Consider the following 17,123-nt stretch of genomic DNA (forward strand, 5'->3'; position numbering starts at 1 on the left):
GGGGAATCCCAGGTTTATGACCTTTCGCCTGCAGAGTAGTTCTGCAGATCCCCCTTGTTCTCTAGGTGATGCAGTCAACAAACCTGGCCTGGCAAAGTTTAAGATGTTGGCAGGTTGGCTGAAGTTCAGCATTGTGTTCTCATAGGATGAAACGTGCTACTATTTGCATAATGCAGTTTGCAAAAAGCTAAGTGCTGCATATATTTTTACATTGTTTGACTTCATTTATTTCATGGCCTTCAGTTTTTCCTTTTTAAATGTTTCTTCTGTGTCAGTGGTTCTCAGCCTTCCTAATGCTGTGACCCCTTAATACAGTTCCTCATGTTGTGGTGACCCCCAACCTTTAATTTTTTTTTCTACTTCATAACCGTAATTTTGCTACTGTTATAAATCATAATGTGTGTATCTGATATGCAGGATGTCTACTATGTGACCCCAAAGGGGTCATGACCCACAGGTTGAGAACCAGTGCTCTACATGTATTTAGGCATAAAAATTAAAACCAGTTATTTTAATAGAAATATCAGAGGAGAGGGTTTAAGTTTCTTTAACATTTTCTGTGTATTATTTTGATATCAATATTTTAAAGATGCCTTTCAAAACTCTGCTTATATTTGTTATATACAATACTTAAGTTAAATATGTCATATACTTAAGTATATGAAACTCTTATATGCAAAGTGAGATGTTCATAAAGGGACTTATCAAGATTAGATATGAAACACTGTATGCTTAGACCTGATAAGAATTTGAGGTTGCTGAAGAGTTGGCAGTGACTCGGAGAATCAGCAGTTAGCATTGTGGATTCTGTATCTTTTGGTATTTGAAGGTTAACTCAAGACATTCACAAGCAGTTTGATGTAATAAGTAAACTCAAAGATGACTTGTTTGGTAATTGAGCTGTGGTTTTTTTTTTTTTTTTTCTTCCCCAGGAGTCTTCCAGAACCTCTTATGACCTATGAGTTACATAGAGACTTCATTGTTCCAGCCAGTAAGTATCATGTGAATATACAAAGACTCAGATTGGTGGCTGGTAGTGTGCACACGTAAAAATTTCCACATGAAAATTATAACTTAATAGTACTCCCATCTGTGTTGAAAGGAGAGATCCTTTAGAGAATGGCTGTTTTCCCTCCTTTTGGAAAGTGAACAATGGCTGGAGAGATGACTCAGTGGTTAAGAGCATTGACTGCTTTTCCAGAGGGCCTGGGTTCAAGTCTTAGCACCCACAACTGTCTGTAACTCCAGTTTTAGGAGACCCAACACCCATGATAAAACACCAGTGCACATAAAACAAAAATAAGTAAATTAAAAAAATTTAATTAAATTAAAATTAAAAAAAGCAATTTGGTAATAGATCATGCGTGGACTTAGCAGCTTCCTGTTGTTTCTTTGCCTCTGGTAGAAACTGGATGTGTCAGGCCAGAACAGAGTCCTGACTCCGGCAGCCAGTTCTGTCTGCATGGCACTCTCACTGTCCTGTGGATACCTAGTATTGGCATGAACAGAATACTATAGAACAAGCTTGTAGGAGATCGGAGAGAGGGTGGATTTGGAGACATTATAGCCTGGAGATAGTTTCTTGTAAAGACATTTATATAGACGGCATAGACAGAAGAATTATTATAAGACACTGCCAGAAGCCTGAACTACTTGATAATGAATTATATAGGATATATGTTGAATGACAAAGGCCAAGAGCTGGTGAATTTTAATTAGGTATTTTCTGACCCCTAAACCCGTGCCCATACTATGTATCTGCAGTGTAGTGAGAGTGTGTTCCTGGTGCAGACAGAGCTGGGGGTGTTTCTGTCATACAGCTCTGCTTTTCTCCTCAGTACATGCTGCTTAATCATTCTTCTGAAGGGTACTGATGTTAGGTAATTCAGAGTTAAGGAAATTGAGCTTGAGGCATACATATAAAGTAACTTAACAGATTGTAGAGACCCTTACTTAATTGACACTTACCTCTCCACTGGCTGATTCTGCAATACTGATTTTCACAGGCTCATTGATAGTAGCTGAAATTGTACACCCACACTCCCGGATATATTTCATATTTTAATCTGTTGAAAAACTTACAGCGATACCATTGGGTCCTATGCCACTGCTGCCTGAACATGGCTTTAAATGCTACCTTCTTGTGATGTCACGGCTCCAGACTGTGTGAGAGTCCTAATTTGTTGCAGAAAGAATCACTGTTGGCTGCATTACACTACACACAGAAAGGAAGCTTTTGGGGAAGGCCAGAATACAGTTGTGTTCGGAGTTATTCCAAAAAAGAGGATTTGTCTGATCAAGGAAGCGGGGGAAGGTTTTCTTGGCAAAAACACAAGCAAATGCTTAGTTGTTTTGATTTCTTCCCTGTGGCATTTTTGGCAAACAAGAGAAAGAAATTAAATTTAGTTGGAGAACAGTTTTAGGTTGTTCATCATATACCCTGGAAAAGCTGAGGAGTGCCAGCTTGCATCTAGAAGTCTTTGCATTCTGGAGAAAGATAGAGTGATTATGGAATGAAGTTTTACATTACATGAGTTAGTGTCGTGAGAATTATTACCATGTGTGACTAACAGTGGAGTGTTCAGAATCCTAATGTCAAATGTCTTTTACCAGATGAGGAAGTTCCTCCCCATTAGGAGGTAATGAAGCCCGAGATGGTGGGGTTCGCTGGTCTGTTTAACTGTGTTTTGGAGAATCGAGTGGATACGATAGGTTCTGTTGCCTGTTGGGTCAGTACCCAGTATTTTGTCTCCTGACCTTGTGGCCTTCTGTAGTAGTTTTCATGCTGATTTGAATAACAGGACTGTTGTGAAGGAATATTGCAGCTCCTGTAGTTAGTGGTGTGGATTTGTACCTCTGTGCGGTTGCAGTTGGAAAGGGCCCACACTAATCTGGTTTAGTGAGAAACACTACACATGCTAACTGGTTTACTCGGGTCCAGCGTAGTTAGGGCAGTTTGACTTCTCCTTTTCCTTTCTTGCGAGTACCTTCCCTCTGTCCTTGATGCCTCTTGGGAAAGGGCATGGGAGTAGATCCTCTTGCATTTTGCACATGCATTTGTAAGTATTGGATGCAGTTATAGAAATCAGATGGCCAAAATTACTCTCCTCCTTTTGAATACTGGAGGATTGGGATTGTGGTTTAACTCATTTCCCATCAAAACCAGCAGAGCTTACCTTGTTTTGTCAGTGAGCTCAGCTGGCGATTAAATAATGACCCCACACAACCAACCTTTGAGGTTGTCTGTCATGCCAGCATGGAGCTAATTTCTGGCTCTTCTCCACTGTGTGGTGGTTTCTGTGTGTTCAGTGATGTTGAGGAGGTACTCTCTCCTTCACTGAGGGGTCTGAAGGCTTCCCCCAGCCACCTTTGTGTTCTTTCATCATTTTATTGCCTATCATTTTCTGTTGAGAGTTCTCAAGGTGGTAATACAAAGGTAAGAGTTTTGTTCTGTGTTCTCACTGCAAAGTGTATATCTTTTTGTAAAAGAAAACTGTTCTGTATGGAACACATTGGAAACATTTTTCAATTTCAGAAGTTTGAAAGCCTTAAACTGTTAACTGCATTCATTAGGTTTACTAAAAGAATGAAAAGCCACCTATCCATGAGAAACTGTACTATACTTTTGGGGATAGAAATTCATAAACAACAAATGTTTTGAATTGGTCTCTGTAAGAATTCAAATTTGTGTCAGCCTGTACAAAGCTGGTAGCATCTACCTGGAAGCTTTCCCCTGTGAAGCCTATTGCCCTTGAGAATGATGTAGTCGATGCTCTGTAGCCTCAGCAGTGGTGAGCATGGACCCATCCTGCTGGGTTGGACTCACATTGGACTTAGCATGGGCTGGACAGCTTAATCCATGGTGCTTGCCTGGCGTTGGGTCTTTAGAACCAACGGCCTCCCTACTGCTGCTCAAACTAGAATACTTGTATTTCTGTGTTGTGTGTTTGCTTTCTGTAGTCAGGTTACCTATGCAGCGCACTGAACAACCACAGCCATTTCTGATGAGAACCAGTGTAGGATCCAGTACATGGTATCTGTATAACCAGAGGATTCCATTCCATTCTTGTTGGGAAACACACATGAGGAAGGGTGTGGAAATGTGGGCATTTCAGGGATGGAGCATGTAATGTCTCCTGTCTCTCTTAGCTGGGCGTATTCAGTCTACAGTAGGTGAGGACCACAGGGGGACATCAGCACTTTTACACGATGACGGAAGCTGGCGTTTACCTTAGGAACTGTTTGGAAGGTCACTGCTTGTAACTCCTACATTACAATATTATTGACGCATGGCATTTACATGTTAAGATAATTTAACAGTCTGCCTATGTTTTTTGTTACGCCCTCATAAGCTTGCTCAGATCTGCAGCCTCTGTTGTTATGACATCATAAGACACTGAAGTATGATGGATGCTGATGTGTGGTTTCCCAATTCTGTTTTTTCCTATCACAGCAAACTCTCAAGTCTCTGGCACATTACAGGAATTTCATGTACAATTAATTAGGTGCCCTTGATAAAAATGATATGTTCTTCATTCTTTGCTAGTTAGTATCAATGAAAATATAGCAAAATACATATAGCATAAGTAACAGAAAATAATGTGTTTTAGCAAGATTTTTGGGGTACAGAGGACATATTACCTTGTGGAAGTACCCATTAGAAAGATTTGATGTTGGAACAAAACAGTGTAATTTGAAGAGCTAAACAAGCAGATATGGGAGAAGTGTGTGCGTGTGTGTGTGCGCGCGCGTGCGTGCGTGCATGTGTAGAGAGAGATTTAATGAATTATAGGAGGCTCCTGGGAAGAAGGACTTGACACATGAAGTGGAAGGCTCTACTCTTTTCGAAAATAGATTTCAAATGTTGTTCATTGTTAGAAATGAAAAATACTGGGCTGGAGAGATGGCTCAGAGGTTAAGCGCACTGACTGCTCTTCCAGAGGTCCTGAGTTCATTTCCCAGCAACCACATGGTGGCTCACAACCATCTGTAATGAGATCTGGTGCCCTCTTCTGGCCTGCAGTCATACATGCTGTATAATAAATAAATAAATAAATAAATAAATAAATAAATAAATAAATAAATAAATAAATAAATCTATCTTTAAAAAAAAAAGAAATGAAAAATACCATCACTAGAAGCTGGGAAATGTATCTCTTCAGCTTACATTTCTAAGTGATGAATCCTGAAATATCAAACTAGATTTTTATTGTAGGCAGCTGCTTATTAGATTCGGGGTAGGCTCCTGAGCTAGCAGTCTTTCATTACAAAGCCTTTGGAGTTCTAAATTCCTGATGACAAAATTGCTATCCTTGATAATGATTCTTATTCCTGTGGAGCCTGTGACTACTTCAGTTTCTGCTTTTATTTTGTTAAAAATCAAAGCAGTGACTTGAAATTATGTTCTTATTAATAATCTTTAACATTATACAGATATCTTAATTGACATCTGTAGACTTTTATATAAGCCTCTTATTAAGCATTTTTTTTTTTTTTTTTTTTGCTTCTGATGTTTTGATATTTGGGGCTCCTGTGTCCTGCCTGACTAGCCAGTTCCTAGTTACAAACTCCAATCCACTGTTCATGTACTGATAATCAGTGCGAAGCCCCGTCTTCTCACTCGATGGCATTCTCACTGCAGACCAGTGTTGTAATCACCCAGGGACAGAGCCCTCAGAAGTCAGAGTACCAGTGGTAGTCTTTGCCCGGCCTCACTGGACCCTTGCGGCAGGATCCATTGTAGGGATCCTCTGCCCCTGCACTTCCTTCCCTCTCTGCCCTCATTCACCATAGCACTTGCTTGCAGGGTCCCACATGGCTTGGTGCCTTCTGTTGGTTAGGCACAGTGTGCACTCGGTCTCACCATGAGTTCAGTTTAAACTGCCTCTTTCTGAGGTAATTAAATGATGTGACTTAAGCATATATTTGGGGAGTGTCACGAGCCTGTAGCCAAGAGGCTCCTGTTGCTGCTGTTGGGCTTGTGTTTCCTGGTGGGCTGCCAAAGACTGTACAGTGTCACGTGAACTGTGAGTTGACTAGAAGGGATGCTGGCCAAGGGGAGAGGCTGCTGGAGCTTCATGTGCCATTAACACCAACCAGGGAGAGGCATGCTTTGGGAGAGGCCCAAGAATGCTTAAGCGCCTTCTCTTTTCAGATCCTGAACAGACAAACGGTTACAATTTCTAGTTTGGGGTAATATGCTTGATTCTGAGTACTCTATTAACTATTTTTTCTTTCCCTTCTTAAAAAAGAAAGTGGCAGCCCGGAGTCCCGTGTTAATGCCATCCATTTCTTGGTACACAAACTGCCAGAGAAAAACAAGGAGATGTTGGATATTCTGGTGAAACACCTAACCAAGTGAGTGTTCTCCTTTCCCAGCTTTCCCTCAGTGCTGTGGGTGCTATGCATTGCTCTTGGAGCTGGGGCTGTGTCTCCCCAATACCAGGGGCCTCACCTCAAGACCAGGCTGGCCAGTTGACTCACTGTGTGTCTTTTGGACAGAGCAGTGAAACAGAATGCCGGTTGAAGCTATATGATTATTTGCTCAACACCACTGCCAACACCTCAGTGAAAGGGAGGAGACTGTATATTGCCTCATCACAAATTGTGGAAGTGTGATTATAAATGTGTTAGCAGATTGAGCTTGGTTCCACACTCATCTAATGCTTTGTTTGAGCATGTCCTGTAAGTTTATTTAATCCAGTCATGGGTCTGGTCCATTCATGTTTCCTGTCTAAAAAGCAGAATGTATTAACTCAGTGGAGAAATAAACCTTTTCAAATAAAAATGACTCCAAATCACTATATCTGTAAAGTTTGAGTGAGGAACAGTATTCGGAACTGTGGTTTCTCTAAATAAAACCACGTGCCTTTGGAAAGTGCCAGTGGACACATAGTTAGACCAGCTAAACGACCGCCCTACTATGTGAAGCATATGGAGAAAAGAACAGATTACAGTGACTGCCAAAATAATTCCCGCTCAGTGGCAAAAGAACAAGGTGTTAAGAGACTGGAGAACGTGAGTTGGACTGTGAGCCTTTAGGACAGACGTCTCTGGTGGGACGGGGTCCTGACTTAAGTGGGAGTTCTGCTGAGAGCAGCTGTGCATGGTGCTCCCTGAGCTGCAGGACGGGGAGGAGTGAGTGACCGTGCTCTGATGGAGCACACTGGTCGTTATGATGCTGCAAGGACCAAATGTCTGTGGTAGCAAGGGTGATGATCTAAGCTGCCTTTTTTCTGTGTGTAATTAATACATGATAAATGTGTGTTTTGTGGAGGAAGGCGTGCTTGCTGAAATGACAAGCAATATGATTTATTCTTGTGAAACAAAACACAATTAAATTAGGAAATTCCATTTTTATTTGCAATCATTGGTTCAAGACAGCTGCACAATTCTTTATACTTATATAAATCTACTTACCTGTTTAATAGTGAGCTAATACATTTAAGAACTAATGACAGAGCTGTTGAAAGAATGGCTGCTTAGAATGTGCTAGCTAGCATGAGGACTGTCGGTGGGAACAGCTTCACAAAACGGTCCTTCACCTTGGCAAGGCCCCCAGCCTTGTTAGCTTGCCCTGCCTGTGACACACATCTGAGAGAGAACTGAGAGGAGAGAAGCCTTGTCCTGCCCAGCTCACTGTCTGAGCGAGCGACTCCAGCCCTAGGTCAGCCTGGGCCATGAAGTGAATCCGAATAACATGAGGAGGAGCCTGTGGCTGAGGAGACCGGTTCCTGTGGAGAGGAGGGAGACAGGAAGGTGGGGAGGTGGGGTGAGAGCAGAGGGCCTCTGTGCGCAGGCTGCTCTCTGGTCCAGGTGTCACAGGCCGACACTGAGATAGTTTGAGTGTTCTGCAAAGGTACAGAGTATTGAATGCTCCATGATTATCACCACCGAACTAAGATTGTTTTCTTTCTTCGTCAATATTAGTGTGTCAAATCACTCGAAGCAGAATCTAATGACCGTGGCAAATTTAGGAGTGGTGTTTGGACCAACTCTGATGCGACCACAGGAAGAAACTGTTGCTGCCATCATGGATTTGAAGTTTCAGAATATTGTTGTAGAAATCTTAATTGAAAACCACGAGAAGGTACCATTGTCTTTTTTTCTTGAATAGTACTTATGAATTTGGCTTGTTAACATGTGCATGGCTTTGTTATTAGTCTGTATTTCTGTTTCGCCATTGCTGTGAAGTTATTCCTAAGATGCTGACATTCAGCGCTGTGTTCTGATGGCGTTCCATGAACCTGACCCTTAGTGGGCCTCCTCTTACCGCATTGCTTTATTGAAGAAACCTTGCATCCAGATGCAGGTGAATAGGCAGTGCCAGTGTGATTGTGCATGGTTGAGGCTTTATTTACATTCCTGTCCTTGGATATTTGTATATACTTACCTGCTGCCCACTAGGCACACGGTGAATGATTATTGAAGGAATTAATACATCCAGGGCATCTTGAAGGAGTTCAGCATGAGGAAGAGACAGCACACGGAGATGGAGTCCCTTTGAAGGACTGTAGGACAGCTCTTCTTGGGTCCCTGTATTGCTGTTTGCTGGAGCAGTTTTGGTGCGCGTGACTGTGGCTCTATTCTGACAAGTTAAACTCGGTACTGGTTCTGTCAGTGTGTCTCACTGATGTGGTAACGGCACTTTGTTTAGGTGGGCATCGAGTCTTACTGTTTTGGTAGCGACTGGTGGTGAGTTTATGCCATCATTTATGGTCCTGTCCTGCTGTCATTAAGCCTCACTGATGTGCACTGAGTTACCCGGACAGTACACTTGGGAAGGAGGCTACTGTTCAGTTTTAGGAAAATATGTCATTGGACTACCACTTGGGAACGTGAGATTAGCTCACCTCATCATTTTATTAAATCTTCATTAGAGGACTCTGGTGCAGTTAGTTCACCCTTGAGAACTGGGTCCAGGTCTTACTCTTGGGTAAGGGGGACTCTCAGCCCCTCTGCTGGGGAAACAAGCATGTACTGTTTCGGCAGGAAAGCGGTGACGGCTCTCCATGCTGTTAGAGCTTGGGAGGATTTCCGAGGACCCCGGAAGCCGGTCCTTGTGTCCAGGCAGAAGAGGCCAGCCATGCACTCAGCGCTCAGCTCTCTCAGAGCCAAGCAGAGAGTTGTGGTTTTCCTCTGGCCTCTATGGCTGGATGCATAACCTCCATAATGAAACTGCTGAGACTTCCTCTTTTTTTTTTTTAAATATGTTTTTAATCGAAACAGAATTACATCACTTTCCCCCCACCCTTTCCTCTGTCCAGCCTCTCCCGGCTACCCTCTCTGAAACCCCTCCCAGGTCCTTCTCCCAGAGTGTTCTCTGAACCTTCGATCCAGGGGCTGTGATGTAGATGTAGCCATTGGGGCTGGGTTTCCCACAATCCCTTGACCTCTGCATTGTGTCCAGTTGTGGTTTTCTGTGGTTGTTTCCATTTGTTGTAAAGAGAAGCTTCTCAGGAAAGGTGGCTCCAGCACCTGAGATTTCCTCTTGTGGAGAGAGGAGGTGGGCGTGTAAGCAAGGCTGAGGCTGGATGTACAGGGTGATGAGGGGAGGCGGCAGCTTGCTTTCGTATGCAGTTCCTCACTTCCTGACTTCTTCTCCTTTCTGATTTTTCTTGTGTATTTCAGAGTTCTTTGTTTCTGAACTGTTAACTAGGCTGCATGTCAGAGACGGGCTCGCTGTAAGGAAGAATAATCCTGTTGACAAGGGTGGGTGGGAAAACTCCATAGGGATGTCGGTGTTCATATTAGCCACATCCCACCACTGGACTGACTGCCCAGGAGGGAGGGGGTGCAGGTCCCTTGGTAGATGGAACAAGAAGCGAAGGAGAGTGAGGACAGGAGGGCTGAGAAGGCTGCTGAGGAAGTGCAGTGCATGGAGGCCCAGCCTGAGGGGAGTGTGCGCAGTGGCCATGGCGAGCAGGCGGGAGACTGGAGGACTGGAGGGAGGTGTTTCTCCTTTTCTCTCAGTGCTTCTTTTCCTTCCCAGGATTGGGAAAACATTGAGTGTCGGAAAGTCACAAAGCCAAGAGGAAACGCCATGTTATTAAAGCAGAGGCACCCCAGCTGGGCTTGGAGTGGGGAAAAGACAGTTCTCTGCTTCGGAGAGTGTAGTTTCCCATCCCTTTGCTGGTTCTTATAAAATCCATATGTTCTTGCTAGGAAACTCACCCCATATGTCTTGGTTTCTCTTGCACACTAAACATTAAGATGTTGTTTTAAAAGGAGTGTTCCTGGGCCAAAAACATTATCAGGGTGGTGGATGTGTTTTCTTTTCTTTGCAAGACAGAAAATTGTGTTTCCATTGTAGAATGGGTACTCTGAATTCCCACAGATTTTCTGACTGTGGTTATACCTGTGGCTTTGTGGCATTTATGTACTTTATACATTAATTCAGAGCACTGTTTCCTGAGTGCCTGTTGTGAGTTAGATGTGTGTGATTTGGGGAAAATAAATATGTGAAACCTGTTATGGGAAAGAAAAAATGTTTAGAAGTAGCCATAAGATACCCTGTGGGAAACAGAGAATGCTGAGGACTTCAGGGGAGAGACTATGTCAGCTTTGGGGTATTTGTGTGTTGAGAAGTATTGAGTGTTGTGTCCTGAGAAGCTAGTTGGAGTGGGCTGTAGACTGGAGGTGTGTGAAGAAGACATTCTAGGGTAGGAGATGGCTAACTAGAAAAGCTCAAAGAGGAAATGTGAGATGAGATTAGAAAGAGAATCTAGATGGATGGGCAGTTTGAGAGCATCACTGCAGGTACATGGGCAGCTCAGGGTTGGGTGGGCAGGTTGAGAGCATCACTGTAGGTACATGGACAGCTCAGGGTTGGGTGGGCAGTTTGAGAGCATCACTGTAGGTACATGGACAGCTCAGGGTTGGGTGGGCAGTTTGAGAGCATCACTGTAGGTACATGGACAGCTCAGGGTTGGGTGGGCAGTTTGAGAGCATCACTGTAGGTACATGGGCAGTTCAGGGTTGGGTGGGCAGGTTGAAAGCATCACTGCCGGTACCTGGACAGCTCAGGGTTTTATGTAAACTTACTTCAGGCCACTTAATTGACTAGGGTGTGTAACAGCAAGGAGAGGCATATGTAATGAAGAGGGAGGCCTTAGGTAGATTAAGGGCATGGTCAAGAAGCCAGGGTTTTCCAGGGTGAAGAACATCACTCAGGAGGATCCAGTGTCTAATTTGTATGGGTCTCAGAGGAAAGAGTAGCAGTGCAATCCTGGGAGAACTTGCAGGAAATATAAGTAGGAAGTGTTCAGGACATGAGATTGACCTTTGGTTTACTAAAATACGGCATTTGCATCTTATGGCCCTAATGGGGTTGGAGGTTTTTGTGTTTACAGACATTTACCATATATGCTGAAATATAAGCTGAGCATTGTTGTGCATGCCTATAGGCCAAAGGACTGAGGCAGATGGACACCAAGTTCCAGGACAGCCTGCCCAGGGAGTTTGACTAGTTCAGTGATAGTATTTACTTTCCTAGCACAGATGAAGCCCTGGCTTCAGTCTTTTGTGCTGCACCCCTCCTAAACAAGAACAAAACTAGCAGACACCTGAACTGTTAAGGTATTCGGGAACACATGGTCACATGCCTGATTTCATCAATATATGCAATACTATCTACACAGGTGTTGTTGGTTGTTATACTCTTTTTTGGGGGGGGCACCACCCAGCTCCCAAATAAATCCACATGGAGGCTTATTCTTAATTATGATCGTCTGGCTTAGTTTCTAGCCAGCTTTTCTTAACCTAAATTAACCCATCTATCTTGCCTTTGAGCTTTTCCCGTTCTCTTACTTCTGTAAATCTTACTCCATGGCTTGCTGTGTAGCTGGGTGGCTGGCCCCTGATCTCCTCCTCCTTCTCTGGCTGCTAGATCTATTTCTCCTCCCAGATTTCTCCCTCTATATATTCTGTCTGTCTGCCAGCCCCGCCTATCCTTTCTCCTGCTTTGCTATTGGCCAGGTCTTTATTAGATCATCAGGTGGTTTAGGCAGGCACAGTAACACAGCTTCACAGAGTTAAACAAATGCAACATAGACAAAAGTAACACACCTTAAAATAATATTCTCCTACACACAGGTACGAATTTTCTGTGAGTGATAAGCTTGTTCATGGGGACACAGCCAGATAGGGGTGCTTGGGCTTGGACCCAGAGTACTTGATGTCACATGCTTTGATATTCATTGCTAGAATAAGAACACTGTCCTTGAGAAAATGTCAAGACTTTAGTATTAGTGATGAAAAGAGTCATATAAGAGACCCCATGTTTTTCCAGGGTTATTGCAGAGTGTGGCTAAGTGTGCTAGTGGTTGCCTATGAAATGAGACACTGTAAGAATGGCAGGAGTCATTCACGAGTAAACTTCTTGTTGGCAGCAAGGACAAAAGGCAGCTCCTGAGGGGCTTAGGAGTAGTCAGCAAGAGGAGATAGTAAGTAGAGGTTCACTTTGCACTTCTCATGGGCACCTCAGTGCTGCAGAAGGAAAGCCAGAACACTGGTGGACAGGAAGGACCTGGAAGGCCTGTAATGCATCAGGGGGTTGATCCAGTTGGTGCTTCTCATGGTAGGAGTGCCAGTGAGCTCCCAGAGGGAGTGAGGAGCTCTTTAAAGAAACAGTTGAGCAGTTAAGCCTTCTCAGGCATTGTGTCTATGTATATTGAGCCCAAAGGAGGAACCCTGCCCCCCAACAGTAGGACCTCCTCCCGGACCCTGGGTTAGGCACAGACCACACCCAAACACTTGTTTTCACAGAGAGATTCTTTATTGAGAAGGGAAGAAAAGTTAAAGTGGCTGCTTCTGACTTGGGCAGAAAATAGCAGCAAACTGACCTTGCAGTTGTAATTTTTAAGAGGATGAAAAGGGGAGATCTGTGTTAGGATGGGTTAGGATGCGGTGATAAAGGAGATAGGGGATGAGGGAGGAGGGGAAGGGGACAAGAGAGAGGGGGGAAGGGGTATTTGTCCCAGAGGGACAGAGGACTGCCTCTGGATCGAGGGGAGACAGACATGGCACATAAGCAAGCAAATGGTGGTTTATAAAGGAAAAAAGAGGAAACCCCGTGTTAGGATGAGGTATTTAATTTTAACTGGGTATGTTAATTAGGTGGACCAAAGGGGTCTTTTGATTGCTGGACTTTGGTAGTCAGCCTCAGGAAGAGAAAGTGGCCAAATAAGGGAACAGACCTTGGGGGCTAGCTTTAGGAATGTGATCTAATGGTTCTTAGCAAGGCAGAGGGAACGGGGAGAAGGGCAAGGCCTGCCAGAGCCACATGCCCTACGGGGCTAGTGTCCCTTCACAGCCTGTCCTTATATTTTATATATTCTAATATTACTAAGGTTACTGTTAATGCCCATATCATGAGTTCCCCCCAACAAGACCACCAAGGAGCCAACTTCTGATGCAAAAACAAAAGTTTTCTTTATTCAGGACAAGCCCGGGCAGGGACTTCATCTGACACTCCGATACAGCAAGTGAAGGAGGAAGCCCCCAAGCACTTATTACAAGGGTTTTATATAGGAAAAGTTTACATGCAGTGGGTTACACATCTTAGTGTCTTAGGACTGGACGAGGGAGTTAGGGGTGAGGTAGTTCCTTGAAGTTATTGGCTGAACTATAAGCATGAAATTACTAATGGCTGACAGGATGCAGGTATCCATGGAGACATACATTTTTACTCCCTATATCCTGTTTGCTGGGTCCAGGATATATACATCAGATTTATTGTTCCAGTCTAAGTTCACCTACGGTCAGCTTCGGGTTCATCTCTAGGTCAGCTCTAAATTACTGGTCAGCTTCTGGGTTCATCTACAGGTCAGCAGATACCTTGAAGTGGGGGCCGACTCTCAAGAGGGCTACTGGCTTTTCCCCTTCATTCCCTCCTCTCCTAGTAACTCAAGGACACCCAATCATGGGTTGTCAATGCCTGGTTTGGTAGACTGAGTGCTGTTTGCAATGCCTACCCTGAGCCAGATGGCCCTCTTCTATATCTTGGTTGAGGACCTCATATTGCGTTTGAGTCCTTTGCACCATTATTTGGATGGTCCCCAATCTTTCTCTGATAAATTGCATCAGCTTGTTTAAGAGGCAGGGCCCAAAGGTTAGTATGAGGACTAGTAGCAGTAGGGGTCCCAAAAGGATGGAGATTGGAGTTGTTAGCCAGGGGGAACTGTTATACCAAGATTTGAACCATCCCTGACCAGCTTCCCTGTCCCTCTTTCGCTTATTGAGGCCTTCTCTTACTTTGGCCATAGAGTTCTTAACCAGCCTGGAGTGATCTACATAAAAACAACATTCCTCTCCCAGGGCAGTGCATATCCCTCCTTGCTGTAGGAATTGGAGGTCTAGTCCTTGCCAGTCCTGTAACATGACCTCAGAAAGCAAGGTGAAGGATTCTAGCATCATCAGTTTAGTGATATCCAAAGAGGAATTATATTTAGTTAAGACATCAATGACGTAAAAGCCAATAGTAATTAATAGAAGCAGCAGGGCACAGAGTTCCTTATCCTGAAGGAACTTGGAAATGAGAATGGAGACCAGTTATTATTTCATCTCAGGTCCACTATGACAAGAAATTCCATTTTGATCTAACATTCCAGGGCAGGGGGAATAAGGGCAACGTTTTCACTTCTGTAATTACTTCCTGCTAATATTGGGACATTGTTTTCTGGGTCTTAGAAAGCCAGAATGTTAGTCAAAGGCAAGGAGGGAATTTAGAAGCATCTAGTTCATTGACCAGCTGAAGAAATAGCATTTATATTGGCTGGATTGGTCCATGTCAGCTTTCAGCAAGTCCATGTGTCACAGGTTGAAGTCAGTAGCCAATGCCTGGAAGTGTTTGACAGCCAAATGGAAGCCCACTGAGACAGATGTAGACTAGAGACACAGGTTAAAATTTGTGAACTTATTTGGAATTTTTAGGTCCATAGCCTTAGTAAATATTTTAGTGTTATTAATCAGTAGTGAAATCCATATTGTAGAAAAAGCAGGTAACAAGTATCCATCTGTAAGTCTACATTCAGAAGATAACCAAAAGAAATCTAAAATCTTGAGCTCATAATCCAAACAGTAAGCAGTCATTGCTCTATTAGCTTGTCAGAATTCTATTAATGTTAAATTCTGAACTTTTCAAGTTTTATGACAGTATGGTAAAGGAAAGAAATTTTGTAATATCTTTTATAAAAACAGCCATTTCAAATTATGTTTGAAACCTGTTTATTCCTTAATATGAAGCTTGTAAGGCAAACCTGTTTGTCTCTTTTTTTTTCAGGTGACCTAGTATCTTTAATTAATTAACGCACTTATCAATGAATTAATAAGGTGGCTGCAACCTTGTGGAAGACTCTGGTTGACTGATGTTGCTAAACTGACAGAGCTGTAGCTAGCCCAGTCATCAGTGCCATCAGAGATCTGAGAAGGATAAATTTTACCTGAGTGCAGACTTCCAAATCTATTAAAAAATGACAGAGACTATCCATTACCCAGACTGTCATCATCCCAGGCTCCTGTAGTCTTCGTAGTGTTGGCAGGACAGGTGTCAGGACAGCATCAGTCTTGCTGCTGGGCCCATGATGTGAAATTTCTCCCTGTATAGGGGCAACTTTGGGAAGACTGACTTTATCTTGCCCATGTCTCATTTGTCCATTCTGGGCCGGATCTCTGGCAGCAGATGTCTTGGTTCAGGCGTCATCCTCATGTCATTGTTCCATATCTTTGGAGACCTCGGGAGTCATTGCTAGGAGCTAGGAGTCTCTGTTTGCTATAGTAAGCTTTTTATCAAATAATTTAAATGCCATATTCATCAGATCTTTGATGGGTTTGAGGACATTGTCTATCAAATACATCTGAGCGGAACAAATCTAGACGTAATCTTGAAAGCATCCCTTAGTTTGGTAACAATAACCAGGTCAATTTGTTATCCTATAGATATATTAGCCAAATGGACCTCTCAGGTTCTGTTTTACTTCTTTTTAAAAATAGCTTATATTAAATAGGAGTTAACAGTTCATGCTTTAAACTAGTATCTGGATAGCTGGATGACTAGTATTAACTTGTATTCCTTAACACAGAGGACACGCAAACTCAGACATTCAAAACCAAACATACATGTGGCCACATTTTCATCCATACCTAGAGAGTACACAGATAATTTAAAAATTATAAACCTTTGGAGTCTCAATGTAACAGCAGAATAGCAAGAGAAAGAAATCTGAAACATGTTCTATTTATTTATTTATTTATTTATTTATTTATTTATATATATATATATATATATATATATATATATATATCTCAAATAATTTTTTATCATTACTTAAGTCTTTTTATCCTCAGACCTTCAAAACTTGTTTTTATATATCCCAATAACTTGCATCTCATATATCTTAAGTTACTTTTCTTTTTTTAAAACATTTTTTATATCCCCATATCTAAAACCTTTATATTTTTATCTTAACCAATAATAGTTTGTAATCAGTTCTCTTAAATGATGACAAGTATTTGTAACTCATTGAACTAAAATGACCAAAATCCATGTAAATTTCTCTTTCCTGTGGAATCAAAAGCATATTTTTTTTCAAATATAATGCATCTTTGACTTTTATCCTAAAGTCAAAGCTTTTCAAAGTATGCAGGCTGGTAATTTAGCATTTTTAAAGCAGTATCAGGACAGAGAAGGGTTAAGATGGGAAGCTATTGAAGAACTTGGCTTAGGAAGGAAGGGAGGGGGATTTAGGTGCAGAGTGTGTAGGCAGTTAACTCCCCCCCCCACCCCCCCGTCTCTGCCTGTCTGTAGGGAGTTTGCACTCCCATCCTCTGTGAGAACCACAGAGCTTGTCAATTGTTGCCCATAGCTCCCCCATCTCTGCCTGCATGTAAGGAGTGTGCACTCCCATCCTCTGTGAGAGCCGTACTTCTACAGGCTAATACTAGCCCCGCCCATCCTGGCCATGAGTCTGTTCCACGCTCCCTCGAGGGAGGCATCCACCCACTCAGGGCCTCTCCTACCCAGTCTGCCCACTCTGGGAACTCACCTCCCTACTTGGGGAAGGCCCGGTTAGACCCTATCAGACCTTTCCAGGTGCCGGGAAGTGATGAGCACTCAGCATGTGGCC

General features: G+C 43.0%; 1 protein-coding gene across 4 annotated transcripts in view; it reads left to right on the forward strand.

Moving 5' to 3' along the window:
- Arhgap10 (Rho GTPase activating protein 10) overlaps positions 1 to 17,123 on the forward strand; it is a 279,570-nt gene that overhangs the window by 179,720 nt on the left and 82,727 nt on the right. For all 4 annotated transcript variants that reach the window (XM_052727775.1, XM_052727774.1, XM_052727777.1 and 1 more), the window contains 3 exons: positions 933 to 991; positions 6,252 to 6,357; positions 7,930 to 8,089. In XM_052727775.1, coding sequence (XP_052583735.1) covers positions 933 to 991; positions 6,252 to 6,357; positions 7,930 to 8,089 — 325 coding nt within the window. The remainder of the gene's footprint in view (positions 1 to 932; positions 992 to 6,251; positions 6,358 to 7,929; positions 8,090 to 17,123) is intronic.

This window comes from Peromyscus californicus, unplaced genomic scaffold (assembly GCF_007827085.1).
Source record: "Peromyscus californicus insignis strain IS unplaced genomic scaffold, ASM782708v3 Scaffold_8__1_contigs__length_139910024, whole genome shotgun sequence".
Lineage (NCBI taxonomy): Eukaryota > Metazoa > Chordata > Mammalia > Rodentia > Cricetidae > Peromyscus > Peromyscus californicus.